Source organism: Ceratotherium simum, chromosome 1 (assembly GCF_057802395.1).
Source record: "Ceratotherium simum simum isolate JZ-2026a chromosome 1, ASM5780239v1, whole genome shotgun sequence".
Classification (NCBI taxonomy): domain Eukaryota; kingdom Metazoa; phylum Chordata; class Mammalia; order Perissodactyla; family Rhinocerotidae; genus Ceratotherium; species Ceratotherium simum.
Genome location: NC_141900.1, coordinates 2,288,695 through 2,304,396, shown reverse-complemented (window position 1 = coordinate 2,304,396; position 15,702 = coordinate 2,288,695). Strand labels below are relative to the sequence as shown.

General features: G+C 43.2%; 1 protein-coding gene across 5 annotated transcripts in view; it reads right to left on the bottom strand.

Moving 5' to 3' along the window:
• ADCY1 (adenylate cyclase 1) overlaps nt 1–15,702 on the bottom strand; it is a 156,137-nt gene that overhangs the window by 103,911 nt on the left and 36,524 nt on the right. For 4 of the 5 annotated variants that reach the window (XM_087430283.1, XM_087430309.1, XM_087430348.1 and 1 more), the window contains exon 3: nt 5,706–5,824. The exons of the other annotated variant lie outside the window; for it this stretch is intronic. In XM_087430283.1, the coding sequence (XP_087286409.1) occupies nt 5,706–5,824 (119 nt within the window). The remainder of the gene's footprint in view (nt 1–5,705; nt 5,825–15,702) is intronic. 5 annotated transcript variants of the gene reach the window in all.

Genomic DNA, 15,702 nt, shown 5'->3' with positions numbered 1-15,702 from the left:
ACATCATATGCAGAAAGTGGGACCCACATCTCAGAGAGGCTTCTCCCTGATGAGACCCTCACCCCACCACATGTCAACCATGCCCTGCCCACGCGCAGAGAGCTGCTGTATTTACCCCACGACAAGTCTCATGTCCTATCATAATCGCCTAACTGCAGGACAGCATCCCTGAGACTGTGAGAAGCTTGAGGATGCAGACCCTGACTTGTACATCCCACAGCGTCTAACACAGAGCAAGGGGGATCAGTGTCTGGGTTCTGAGCAAATGAATGAATGAATGAGTAAAACCTGGGCGTCTAGGATATTAGAAATGTCACTAACTGATGCTGGTGAGCTGAGAAAAGGAACTGCAAGGGGTGGGGGGAGACAGTTTTTTTCCTTCTGTTTTGGTACAAAATTCAGGCTTATTTACATCTCGGAAAACCTATCACTGTTCCCTTCCTTCTCTACTTTATAACTAATAATTCATTCATACACCTTTCTCTATCCACTGGCTTTTCAGTCTCTGGTCATTCATTTGTTCCACAAACACTGACTAAGCACTGCCAACCCCCCTGCCTTTCCTCCTCCTCAACTACTTGTAGGTAACTTCCTCCCCTGAAGCACCCCAACACCCTCCATTCACACGGACAAGCACGTGTGGAGGGCCTCTTACATGCCAGGTCCCTCTCCTCAGGAGCTCAACATCCAGGAGTAGAAGGCTCAGAGCACGGAGGAACAGAGGCATCAACAATTTCAACAGTACAGTGAAGCGATGATATGAGAAGGCCAGAATTCTGCAGGAAGGCATGGCACCCACATTGTTGATGCACCTAGGCTAGAGCGAGGTCCAGAGGCCACCCAGGAATTATCCAGACACAGAAGAAAGGAAGGAAGGAGGGAGGGAGGGGAAGAAGGAGAAGGAGGAAGAAAAGAAGGAAGGAAGGGATCGAAGGGAGGGAGGGAGGATTGATTCAGAAGTACCAATGGCATGTGTAAAACTAAGGTGGGTGAGAAACCATATAATGACTTGTCAAAGGCCAAGAGACGCAGACTGGTCAGAACATGGTACCAGCAGTAAGCAGCAGAGCACGAGTCTCCATGATGAGAGGCTCCCGAGAGTCACCCGAGGAAGGGCAGGAGGGGAGCAGGGGTTAGAGCTTAGACTCCAGTGGGACTGTCCAGCTCCACCATTTACAACAGAACCCCAGGCAACTTATCCAACACTTCCACATGTCAGTCCTTTCATCTGTAAAATGGGAACAAGACTAGAGTCCATCTCACAGAGTTGTGAAGGTTAAATGAATTAACAAACATAAAGCACTTAAACTAATACCTTGCACCTGATAAGAGCTCGACAATTGTTTATAATTACTTATAACAGTTTGTAAGTGTTACAATACAACAAATATTTATTGAAGGATTTATGTGCTGGGCATTGTTCTAGGTGCTTGGGGTTTAGCAATGAACAGAAGATTCAAACATCAGTGCCCTCAAAAAGCTTCCATTCCAGTTGGGGGAGGTAGACACTCACAGTATGTCAAAGGTGACAAGAGTAACTATAGAGAAACATAAAGCAGAGAAGATGGGTATGGAGCTGTGAGCAATGTTAACTAGGACTGGTCAGGCGACATTTGAGTCCTGAAGGGAGGAGGGAGGAAGCCATGAAGATACTAGAAGAGGGTTCCAGGCAGAAGACACAGCAGGTGCTGCTGCTGTGACTTTTGCTGGGTACAGAACTCTCATCTATTTAGTTCAGCCCTTGAGTATGCCATCCCACCGCCTTCTGGCCTCCATGGTTTCTTATGGGAAATCTGCTTAAAACCTTATTGAGGATCCCTTGTATGTGATGAGTCGCTTCGCTCTGGCTGCTTTCAAGATTCTCTCCTCGTCTGTGGCTTTTCACAATTTGATTATGATGTGTCTAGGTGTGAATCTCCTTGAGTTTATCCTAATTGAGCTTCTTCAATGTGTAAGTTAATGTTTTTCATCACATTTGGAACATTTTGGGCCCCTGTTTTTTCAAATATTCTTTCTGCCCCTTTCTCTCTTTCCTCTCCCCTGGGACTCTCATTATGAGTGTGTTGCTACACTTGATGGTGTCCCTCAAGTCTCTGAGGTTCTGTTCATTTTTCTTCACCTTTTTTTCATTCTGTTCTTCAGACTGGGTAATCTCAATCAACCTATCTTCAAGTTCACTGATTCCTTCTGCTCAAATCTGCTGTTGAGCCCCTCGAACGAATTTTTCACTTTAGTTATTGTATTTTTCAAATTTAAAATTTCTACTTTTTTTATAATTTCTATTTCTTTATTAGTATTCTCTATTTGATAAAAAAGAAATCTTTCTCATATTTTCCTTTATTTAAACACAGTTTGTTCTTTACACATATTTAAAATAGCTAATTTAAAGTTTTGTCTAATAAGTCCAATGTCTGGGCTTTTATGGGACAGCTTCTATTGATTGCTTTTTTTATTCCAGTGTAAGTCATACATTCTTGTTTTCTTGGATGTCTCACATATTTTTAATGAAAACTGGATAACATAATGTGGCAACTATGAAAATCAGATACCCCACCTCAGGATTTGTTGTTGTTGCTGTATATGTTGTTGTTTAGTGACTTTTCTGAACTAAATCTGTAAAGTCTGTATTCTTTGTTGTGCAAAGCCACTAAAGTTTCTGCTTCATTAGCTTAGTGGTCAGCTAATGACTGAACAGAAATTTCCTTACATGCCTGCAGCCAATAAGTCTCTCAGTCTCTGACGACAGGGTCTATGTGCATATCGGGGCATGCCTTCAACACTCAGACAGGCAGATTACAACTCTGCCTTAGTCTTCACTTCCTGCATGCGCAGAGCCTCATGGTCACCCAGAGGTGAGAGCCTGGGGCCTTCTGAGGCCTGTCCTGAGTATGTGCACATCTCTGTGCTTGTGAGTGGTCTTCTGACTCCCAGAAATATTCCCAGAGCCTCTCAAAGCACCTGATGAACATCTCATTCCTCAGTTTTTCCTTTAAGTTTTTTGATTACCTTGCTATTTGCCTCAACTGTTATCACTGCCAAAGGCAGCCCTGATGTTAAACAATTGCCACCGACTGTTTTCAATTTTCTGGGGCAAAGGCTGTTCACACTAAGCTTTGAGTCAGCTCAAATAAAGACAAGCGTGTGAGTGGGTTTTTCCAGGGAATTTCCAGACAGTCGAATAATGACACTTCTCTGAGAATGGGGCTTTGAAAGACCGACAATCTGGTTTTGCCCCCTCCAGTGACTGCCAGGCTGCAGGTTTTCACTGTGATTGCAGCTACTGGTTTTCAAAGCTATCATGGAGCTGGGGAGATGGGAGGATGGAACAGGGCAAGTTAGAACTCAACAAAGCTCACTGTTCTTACCAACATTTACCTGTTTTTCTTAAATAAACATTCTTGAATTCTTGCAAGACTTTGGTTAATTTCCAGTGTTCTGACAATGTTGATTCTGACCATTTTTGCCAGTGTCGTCACTGCTTTTATGAAGGGGAGGATTTTCAGATGTCTTTACTCCAATGGCATCAGCCAGTTGAGTAGTGAATGGTGTACTGAGTGTAAACTTTAAGTCTGGAGTGATGGAGAACCACTGAAGGATGGTAGGGACCACAATGAGATGTTTGTATCTAGGTTGTAGAAAGACGTTTCTGACCCCTGCTGGAAGGTGGCCAGAAGGGCTAGGGTGGAGAAGGTACCATCAGCGACAGGAAGCCTAAGCTTTCTCTCCTATCTTGGAGCTGTCATGCCTGCAGCTAGCACATCAGCCCCCTAGCTGCTGGGAACAAGGCTCCCACCAGGGAACATGGGTGTAGATTTTTCAGCAGCCAAGGGAAGTGGTGACTTGCCACATCTGTATTTGCTATCCCGGGTCAGAGGAGAGGGAGGGAAAAGGCATTTGAGCACCCATGCACTGCACCCACCTCCATTTGCAGCCCCACATGTCTGATTCCTTATCTGCTGTGTGCAGACACTCTGCCCCCCAAGGTACTTCTTGGAACATTCTGGTGGTTTGGTTTTCTCAGCAGGAGGCTGGGTCACTGTATCATGTCCTCACCCAGCAAGGAGAGGCAGTGGGAAAATGGGAAAAGTCTAGGCAGACATCAGCATCAGCCAATCCCAGGTCCAGCACCAGCCCCGCCACTCACTGGCCAGGGAATCCTGTACACTCACCTCATTTTGCTGAACCACAATTGCCTCACCTATGAAGTGGAGGTGACAGTGCCTGTGGATCACAGGAGTGTGATGACATTAAATGGAACCAAGTATCCAGCAGGGAGATCTGTCCTGCCTGGTCTCCAATGCTGACCCCACACACTGGGCCTTAACCCCACCTGACTTCATTGTACCCCTCTGTAGGAGGATGACACTGGTCCTAACCAAGAGGCACGATGGTGGGAGTGAGTGCACCCACCAGACAGCAGTTAGCCATACTGGCTTGCACACAGGGACAGCTGGGATCCTGACGGGGAGGGGCTGGCAGCAGCAGGCCTCAGCTCATTTCAGATGAACAAGTACCAGCCGTGGAGACCCAGTCTGCAGCACTCAACACAGACAGAATGAGGTTCTTCTTATCCTTTTGTGTCTGCAGGGGCCCAGTGAGCAGGGAGGCCTTACACCAACACCCAGAAGAGTCAGCAAAGGACAGCAAGAATGGAGAGCACTTCCGTCCTTCAAACCACCATCTCCTACCTGAGAGACACTTGTGGAAAGTGCTATTCCCAAACAGGCTACACTCAGCTATTCCAAGTACTTTGAAAGGGAATGCATGATTTAATAGAATAAAATGGTTTTTAACAGAATCTTTAAAAACAAACAAGCAAACCTCAGAGTATCTGGGGCAAGCTGGTTCACTTTGAGGACTCAGTTTCCCCAAGTGTAAAACGGGAACAATAACCCCTGCCTCCTGGAGATGTCACGAGATGAGCAGAGAGAAGGAGGACGCCTGACAGATCCTGGCACCAACGAGAATAACGCTCAGCTGTTAACCCAGTGCGAGCAAATTCCAAGCCCAGAATGTCATACTGCCCAAACCCGGCTTAGGGACAGAGTTCTGACCCTCTCTAGACAACATACAAAATAGAAGGTGCTAAAATAATGGGAAAGAGCAGCTGTGACATGCATCTCCCAAGAAGCTACCAGCCCCACTCCTCCTGTGGGACCTGCTTCCCTGAATGGCAGGTGCTCACCTGGGCCTCCTGACTCACACCTGCCTCCTCCCCTCCTCACAAATGGGGTCCATGCCCACCTCTGCCATCACCTCCAACCTATACCATCACCTCTCATCTCTATCATCATCTTCCACCTCCATCCATGACCTCCCACCTCCTCCACCACCCCACCTCCCCCATCACCCCTTACCTTCTCCATTATGCCCACCACCTCCATTACCCCACCTCTACCATCATCCCCCACCTCCTCCATCACTCCCACCTCCTCCATCACCCCCTACCTCCTCCATTACCCCCACCTCCTCTATTACCCCCATCTCTACCATCACCCCCATCTCCTTCATCACCCCCATCTCCTTCATCACCTTCACCTTCTCCATCACCCCCTACCTCCTCCATCACCCCCACCTCCTCCATCACTTCTATCTCCTTTATCAACTCTACCTCTACCATCACCTCTACTTCCAACATCACCTCCAACTCCGTCACCTCCCACCTCAGCTCCCTGGGCCCACCACCAGGCCAGCGCCAGCCCTACCTCACGTTGTCATGCCGCTGGATGTAAATCTTGTGGAAAATCCTCTCGGGGGGCTTCAGGAAGTCCTCCTTCATCTCCATGGCGACATTCCGGGGCAAGAGACTCATGAGCAGCCGCTCCTGGACAGGAGAGATGGGCCTGCATGATACAGCAGGGTCCTCCCTTGCACTTCCTTGACACACCCACCCCAGTGAGATTGGCACTGAGGAGCTTCCCTGGATGAGGGGATGCAGACCCTCCTCACACATGGCCGGCACACAGTCCAGTCTTGCAGACCCTGCCTGACCCCAGGAGCTGAGGTGGGTCCACACCCCAGTCTGGATGGTCATTCCATAGGCAACTCACTCCCGAGGCACTGGACAAGTGCCGGCATCACCTGCAGAACACCCAGCCTTCCCGTGCACACCAGCTGAGTGAGCAGGAGGTCACAGGGAGGAAACGTTGCTGCCTCCAACCAGGCCCTTCCAGCCTCACTCCTCACCCCATTGCCCAAGACGGCCTATCTCACACCTTCCTTAACAGTCAGTATTCTCCAAACACCCCTCTCTCACCACCCCTGGAACCACTTTCCTGAGAGAACTGCAACCTGCGGGGGACCTCGTCTGAGGGAACACCTGTAGGACTCTTGGTCTCTCCATCACCTCAGCTTCCCTGCATGATTTGGAGTTAGGGCAGGGAAGCTGAGGTGATGGAGAGACCAAGAGTCACAGACCAAGGGGCTACACCAGGAAAGAAAGAGGGATTGAAAGGCAGAGGGGACACTGACCAGCCTGGACCTCAAGAGATGATGGGAGAGCACTGGGGGCTGGCAAGTGCCAATCCCAAAGGACGGGGTAAGAGGCTGCTGGAGGCCCAGGCACACAGCCCCCAGCACAGGGGAACACTGGCTGGGGCACAGGGTGCTGGGAGAGATGGCTGTGGCAGTCAGCCACTGTTCCTGGATCCCTTCTCCACATCTAGCACCACAATCTAGCCCCTTATTCTCATCTGGGGACTTGGTGACCTGGAATAAACACTACACTGTCCAGCCCCCTGTGCAGCTATATGTGGCCAAGGAGACAGAAGTTGAAGGATCATGTGGGAGCTTCTGGAATATTCCTTAAAGACAGCTTGTTCTTCTTCTCTTCCTTGCTGCTGTTGCAGGGGATATAGTCATGATGGCTGGATATCTACCCACAACCTTGGTTCAGAAGGATGAAAGCCACACACTGGCAATGGCAAACCATTTAAGTAGATAGAGACTGGGTTGTGAGGGTTGCATGGATCAGATCTGCCACATCAACCATAAAATGCCTGCCTGGAAGGTGCATATGAGAGGAAAAGAGCTTTCTCACTCTTGTGAGAGCCATTGTCATTTGAAGTTCCTAATGGCAGGCTGTATTTCTGACCAAAGGCTCAACATTAGCTCCATCCACAAGATTAGTGGTAGTACCTAAAGCCAATACACATCAATAACCAAGACTCAAAGTACATAACCTTTCCCACAGGGAGCAAAATAGGCATCTGAGAGATCAAGCACCCATCCCTGATGAAAAACAAAAACAGCAAACAACCTGGGACAAAACGGCTCACTGACATCATAAAGATACTATCTGAAACCCACATCCAATCTCAAACCCAGTCCTAAAGCCCCAGGCAGCAATAAACATTATCAGGAGCAGACACAACATTGATAAGTTCTAGCCAGTAAAATAAGACACAAAGCTGGAAATCAAAGGGACAAATTTATGAATATGGGTCATACAAAGTGTCCCAGCATCCTATGAGGGCTATGCAAAAACCTTAATACATTTATCTTGACTATCAAAATGTGACTTAAAATAAATGTGCTATTCTTAATAAACATTAGATATTTAAATAACAATTCTGAGGACTCTGCTTCCAGGAAGATGGAGAAGTACTTTTCCCTATTCCTCCTACAAAGTACACTAAAAATCCTGGATGTTACACATAAAACAGTCATCAGAAGGTTCTGAAAGGCAGAGAGAAGAAGGCAGAGATATCAGAACTGAGGAACGGCACAGAGGTGAAGCCCTGGTCTTTTCTTTTTGCCTCGTGTATCCCCAGCTGAGTGCTGGAGATGTGAGCAACCCAGAATGCCAGTTGGCACAACAGGAAGTTCCAAGAAAAGCCAGCTCTCTCTGGCCAAAGCACCAAGATAGGGGCAGCCTCACGAGAAGAAAACTATTAGACAATACCACTCTACTCCAGGCAAACTACTGAAAAATATGCAAACTTCCACACTCCTCAGGCTGTGAGGAGGCACCAACCCCACAATGGAGTGTCAAAGAGGCCACACAAAGAGCCCCACCTTTCTGGCTGGTAACACATGCCCCCTGTTCCACGGAGTCACTGGAGGCCATGGGCTCGCCTGCTTCTCCCTCCCAGTCAGAAAGACAAAACTCTCTCTCCTGCATGGCAGTAAGAAGGAACCCTCCTCCCCATGAGTCCCAACAGAGGCCCAGTGTGGATCCTGGACTTTTATCTCCAGCTGGCAGTATCAGGTGATGGCCCCCTTTTCCCCTGCCAAGTGAAGTCACAGAAAACCAGCCAAAACACAAGGCCCAAATAAGACACAGAGCCGCATACATAATACTCCAAGTGTTCAGGTTCCGATTGGAAATCACTCAGCATACCAAGAACCGGAACAATTTCAACAAACGAATAAAGGCAATCAAGGAACAGACACCACCACCAAGATAACAGAATAATTAGAGTAACTAACAGGATCTTAAAGCAGCCATAGTAAGAATGATTCAGTGAAAAAACACAAGCACACTTGCAAAAATGAAAAAATAGAAACTCCAGCAAAGAAATAGAAGATATAAAGAAGAATCAAATGGAAATTGTAAAACTGAAAAAAAAAAAACATAAAATAAAAAGCTCAACAGATGCGCTCAACAGCAGAATGGAAAGAACAAAGGAAAGCTTAGTGAACTTGAAGGCAGAACAATAGAAATTGCCTAAACCGAACACAGAGAAAACAGATTGAAAAAAATAATAACAAACACAGGAATCCATAGGACTATAACAAAGATCTAACATCCATGTCAAAGGAGTCACAGAAGAGGAAAAAGAAGGTGGCTGAAAAAATATTCAAAGAAATAATGGATGAAAATTTCCCAAATTTGACAATAGCATAAATCTACACATTCAGGAAACTGAGAGAACACCAAAGAGGGCAAACCACAGAAATCCACACAAAGATGCAACATAGTCAAGCTTCAGAAAACTAAAGACGAAAAACAAGTCTTGAAAGCAGTGAGAGAGTAACAATACCTTACCTATACAGGAAAGACAATTTGAATCAGAGCAGATTTCTCATCAGAAACTGCAGAGGCCACAAGAAAGTGACACAACATTTTTCAAGTGCTGAGAGAAAAGAACTGTCAACCCAGAACCCTTCAGGAATGAAGGATAATCAAGACATTCTTAGGTGAAGGGAAACTGAGAGAGTTTGCCACCAGCAGACTTGCCCTAAAAGAATGGCTAAAGGAAGTCCTCTAAACAGAAGGAAAACAAGAAAAGGATCTTTGAATATCAAAAAGGAAGAAAGAACATGGTAAGAGCAAATATATGCATAAATGCAATAGTTTCCCTTCTCCATTGTTTGATGGTTAAAGCAAAAACTGTAACACTGCCTGATGTGGCTCTAAATGTACATAGAAGAAATATTTAACACAATTTTATCATAAATGAGCTTGAGGGACAAAGATGGAGGTGGAGTTTCTACACGTCACTCTATCTGGTAAAATGTTAACAACAATAGGATGTGGTAAGTTATGTATGCATAATGTAAAACCTAGAGCAACCACTAAAAAAACTATACAAAAAGATACACTCAAGGTCACAATAATTAATCAAAATTGAACTTTAAAACAATATTCAAGTAACATACAAGAAAGCAGAAAAAAGAAAACAGAGGAAAAAAACAGAAAAAAAAATAAAGTGACAGACTTAAGGTCTATCATAACAATAATTACATAAAATATAAATGTTCCAAATACTTAAATTAAAAAACAGAGATTGGCAGAGTGGATAAAAAAGCATGACCCAACTATACGGGATCACCAAGAAACTCACGTAAAATATAATATAAGCAGGTTGAAGGAAAAAGATGAAAAAAATATATAATGCAGACATTAATCAAAAGAAAATAGGAGTGGCTATATTATTATCAGATAAGCTAGACTTCAAAGGAAAAACTTACAAGTCAGAGAGAGACATTATGTAATGATAAAAGAGTCAATCTACCAAGAAGATATAGCAAGACTAAATGCACCAAACAACACAGCTTCAAAATATGAGAACCCAAAACTGACAGCACCAAAAGGAGAAACAGACAAATCTAATTACAATCGAAGACTTAAATACTCCATATCAATTAATGACAGATAACTGGGCAAAAATCAGCAATGATACAGAAGAACTCAAGAACACCATCAGCCAACAGTACCTAATCAACATTTATAGAACACCTCACTCAAGAAGTGCAAAATACACATTCTTTTTAAGCACTCACAGAACATATACCAAGGTAGGCCATATTCTGGGTCATAAAACAAACCTCAACATATTTAAAAGAATTCAAATGACAGAGTACGTTCTCTGACAATAATGGACCCAAACTAGAAATCAAGAGCAGAAAACAAGAGAAAAAATCTCCAAACACTAGGAAATGAAGCAAAATACTTCTAAACAATCCATGAGTCAAAAGGATATCCCAAAGGTATCCTGTATCAAATTTTTTTAAATAGACACAACTGAATGAAAGTGAAAATACAACATATCAAAAGTTGTGGCATGTAGTGCTGAGAGGGAAATTTATAAGACTATATGCATATATTCAAAAAGAGAAAAGTATCAAATAAATAATCTAAGATTCAATCTAAAGAAACTAGAAAAAGAAGAGCAAAATAAACCAAGAGCAGAAGAAGGAATAAAATAATAAAGATGAGAAGAAATCAACAAAACCGAAAACAGAAAAAATAAATAAATAAAGGAAATCAATGAGCTAAAAAGATGGTTCTTTAAATATATCAGTAAAATTTACATACTTCTAGAAAAACCAACAAACTAGAGAGAAAGAGAGAAATGACATAAATTAACAAAAGCAGGAATGAAGTGAGATATCACTACAGACCCTGCAGACATCAAAAGGATAAAGGGAATAGTAATAATTCTTCACACATAAATTTGACAATGTAGAAGAAATGGACCAATTTCTCGAAAAACACAAACTACTACACCTCACCCAACATGAAATAAATACTACCAACAAAATATTTGAATAGCTCTATATCTATTAAAAAATTAAATTCTTTATTTAAAAACTGATACAAAAGAAAGCTCTAGATCCAGATAGTTTTCCTGAACATGAAGAATTAACACTAATTCTACATAAGATCTTCCATAAAATAGATGAGGGAACACACCCCAAATCATTTTATAAAGTTAATATTATCTGACACCAAAACCATACAAAGACTAAAAGAGAAAAACTACAGACCAATGTCCTTGAAGAAAGCAGATGTAAAAACCCTTAACACAATTATTAGCATTTCAGCAATACATAAAAACACCTAACCAGTGAGGTTTAATCAGGGGATGCAATGCTAGTTCAATATTGAAATATCAATCACCATATCAACAAAAATAAAATCACATAGCAATTAATACAGAAAAATAATTTGACAAAATTCAACAACCATTAATGATGAAAAGTCTCAGAAAAATAGGAAGAGAGGGGAACCCCCTCACCTTGACAAAGAACATCCAGAAAAAGCCTACAGCTAACATTACACTTATGGTGTAACGCTGAACACTTTCACCAGGAACAAGGCAAGGAAATCAGCTCTCGCCACCCTTATTTGACATGGCACTAGAAGGTCCAGTCAATGCAATAAGCTAAGAAAAAAAAATAAAAGGCATTCACTTCGGAAAGGAAGAAATAATACTGTATTTATTTGCAGATGGCATGATGGTCTACATAAGAAATACAAAGGACTCTACAAAATCAAAACAATACCAAAAAAAAAACACTTCTAGAACTATAGTTGAGTTAAGAAGGTTATAGAATACAAGATCAACATACAAAAATCAGTTGTATTTCTATACACTAGCAATGAATACATGGACACTGGTATTAAAAATACAATATTTAAAATCATTCAAAAAATGGAATATTTAGGTGTAAATCTATCAAAACAAGCATAGGGCTTGCATGCTAAGAACTACAAAACACTGATTAAAGAGTCAAAGAAGATCTAAATAAATGGAGAGACATATCATTTTCTTGGACTGGAAGACTCAATATCGTCAAGACGTCAATTCTCCCCAAGTTGATAGGCTTAACAAAAATCCTATCAAAATCCCAGCAAAGTCTTTGGTAGATATAGGCCAGATTATTCTAAAACTTATACAGAAAGGCAAACAAACAATAATAACTAAAATCATTCTGAGAAAGAACAAGAAAGTGGGAGGAATCACTCTATGTGATTTCAAGATTTATGATATAGCCACAATAATCAAGACTGTGTGGAAGGATAAACACATAGGGCAATTGCACAGAACACAGAACTCAGAAATAGACCCACATAAAAACGCCCACTGATTTTTGACAAAGGTACAAGAGCAATTCAATGGAGGAGGCGTAGTGTTTTCAACAAACAGTGCTGGAGCAACTGGACATCCATAAGCAAAAAAAATAAGCCTTGATCTAAACCTCACACATTATGCAAATATTAATTTAAAAAATATCATATATTTAAAAGTAAATAGGGGCCGGCCCAGTGGCGCAGGCGGTTAAGTGCACGCGCTCCACTGCTGGCGGCCCGGTTCACCGGTTCGGATCCCGGGCGTGCACCGACGCACCGCTTGGCAAGCCATGCTGTGGCGGCGTCCCATATAAAGTCGAGGAAGATGGCCATGGGCATGGATGTTAGCCCAGGGCCAGTCTTCCTCAGCAAAAAAAAAAAGAGGAGGATTGGCAGATGTTAGCACAGGGCTGATCTTCCTCACCAAAAAAAAAAAAAAAAAAGTAAATAATAACATTATAAAACTGTTAGGAAAAACATAAGAGAAATTTTGGGGATCTAGGGCCAGGCAAAGACTTCTTGACACCAAAAGCACAATCCATAAAAGGGAAAGTTGATAAACTGAACTTCATCAAAATTAAAAATATCTGCTCTGCAAAAACCTTGTTAAGAGGATCAAAAGACAAGCTACAGACTGGGAGAAAATGTTTGAAAAACAAATATCCAACAAAGAACTAGTATCTAAAATATATAAAGAACTCTCAGAGCTCAAGAGTAAAAGACAGATGATAGATGATAGATAGATGGATGCATACATACATACATACATACATACATACATAGACAGACAGATAGATGATAAATGGTTAGATGGACAGATTGATAAATAGACAGATGATAGATGGACGAATAGATATTCTATTCTATTAGATTCTATTCTAATAGATTATCTATCTATTCTGATAGATAAATAGATAGATCCAGTTAGAAAATGGGCAAAAGACATCAACAGACATTTCCCCAAAGAAGATACAAAGATAGGAAATAATCACATGAAAAGATGTTCAACATCATAGCCATGAGGGAAATGCAAATTAAAACTACAATGATACATTACTACATACCTATCGTTTCAATAAAAAACAGTGACACCACCACATGCTGACGAGGATGCAGAGAAATGGGATCCCCTATACTTTGCTGTCAGGAATGAAAAATGGTACAGTCACCCTGGAAAACAGTTGCACAATTTCTCAATAAACTAAACATACACCTACCATGCAGGCCAGCGAGTGCACTCCTAGACATTCATGCCAGCGCAATTAAGACGTATGTTCACACAAAAACCTGTACATGAGGGTTCACAGCAACTTTGTTCATACTGGCCCCAAACTGGAAACGATCAAGATGTCCTTCAACAGGTGAGTGGGTAAGCAAACAGTAGTCCCTCCCCACCACAGAACATGACTCAGAAGTAAAGGAATGAGCTATTGATTCAGCAACAACCTGGATGGATCTCCAGAGGATTATGGAAAATGCCAATACCAAAAGTCTACATACCGCATGATTTCACTTACAGGACATTCCTTAAATGACACATTTAGAGAAATGAAGAACAGATTAGTGGTTGCCAGGTTTAAGACTGGAGATGGGGAGGAAGGAAGTGGGTGTGGCCATGTAAGGGCAGCAAGAGGCATCCCTGCGGTGATGAACTGTTCTATGTCTTGGCTGTACCAATGTCCATATCCTGCTGCAACATTGTGCAATAGTTCTGCATAATGTTATTGCTGGGGAAATGGGGTGAAGAATACACAGGATCTCTCTGTATTGTTTCTTATACCTACACGTGAATCTACAGTTAGCTCAAAATAAAAAGCTGAATTAAGGAAAAACACAAATTCTGGATGTAGAGAAAACCCTCATACATTGCTGGTGGGGATGTAAAGTGGTAGAGCCACTTCCGAGGCAGTCTGGCAGTTCCTCAAAATGCTAACACGGAGTTACCACAGGACCCAGAGACTCCACTCCCAGATATCCACCCAAGAGAAAGGAAAACATTGGTCCACACAATACTTGCACATGAATGTTCATAGCAGCATCATTCATAACAGCCAAAGAGTGGAAACAACCCAAATGGCCATCAACTGACGAATGGATAAACAGAATGTGGTTCATCCATACAGTAGAATACTCTTCAACCATAACAAGGAATGAAGCACTGACATGTGCTACAATGCAGATGCACCTTGAGAACATTATGCAAAGTAGAAGAAGCCAGATACAAAAGGCCATATATTGTATGATTCCATTTATATGAAGCATCCAGAACGGGCAAATCCATAGAGAGAGAACACAGATGAGTGAGTGCCTAGGTCTGGGAGGAGGGGATAGGGAGCGACTGCTAACAGATACAAGTTTCTTTAGGGGTGATGAAAATATCCTGAAATTAGATTATTGCGACGGTTACATGGCTCTAAACATGAGGAAACCATTTAGTTGTTTTGAACTTTAAATTGAGTTTTATGGTATGTAAACTATAGATCAATAAAGCTTTTTTTAATTAAAAAATAAGTAACAACTGTGCAGGTTAAAGGGTGCTGTGAATAGGCCAGACCTCTTTAAAAATGCATCCTATATCACTTAAATTGAAGCTTGCTTCCTCTTGATAAATTTTTTTATGCAATGGGGAACCAAAATTGTCCCATTTACCTTGTTACAATGACAAATTGAGTATGTGCTTTATAAACAGCTGTACGTTATATTGGAATTATGACTTAATAATGGCATTTGAGGAAAAGCAGGGCCCTTGGAGCGGCAGCCTCCGCACTCAGGGCAAGAAAGCTGATCTCAGGGGTAGGATCTTGCAAGCCCAGGCTTCCTGGCTGGGCTGTGGGGAGCAGCAGGGGAGGAGGCCCCCTAGGAGCTAAGCATGACCTTCTGAGGCCTCTGGCCCCCTTCCCTACACTCTCCAGCTATGACAGGCTCAGACCTCATGGTTAGACCCCGTGGGGAGCTGTGAACACCCCGAGGCCCCCAGGTGGTCTTCACCACCCATGGAGTGGCCCTTCCAGCCCCATTTTGACCCTCTCCAAGCTGAGGGAAGACAGAGTTGCAGCTTACCAACCTGCCTGCCCTATCTCCAAAACAACACCTGCGACCTCCCACCCACTGCCTGAATGCCACCTTCTGCTGCTCACCTGCCAGCCTCTCCCTGGCAAGCTGCCACATGTCCGTCAAAGCCCTGGCCAAATGTTTCACGATGCACCCTCCTTCTCCACACTGCACATCCCATGGACCCCTCACTCCTCCATATCCCAGCACCCCCATCCTCCACATGGCACGCTCCATGGGGGCCAACTGCTGCTCTCTGTCTCCCATCCACAGTTATACCACATCTTGCAAGGTGAAGACTGGGACCTCTGTCTCAGTGTCTCCAGCGCCTGGCATGGGCCAGGCACTCA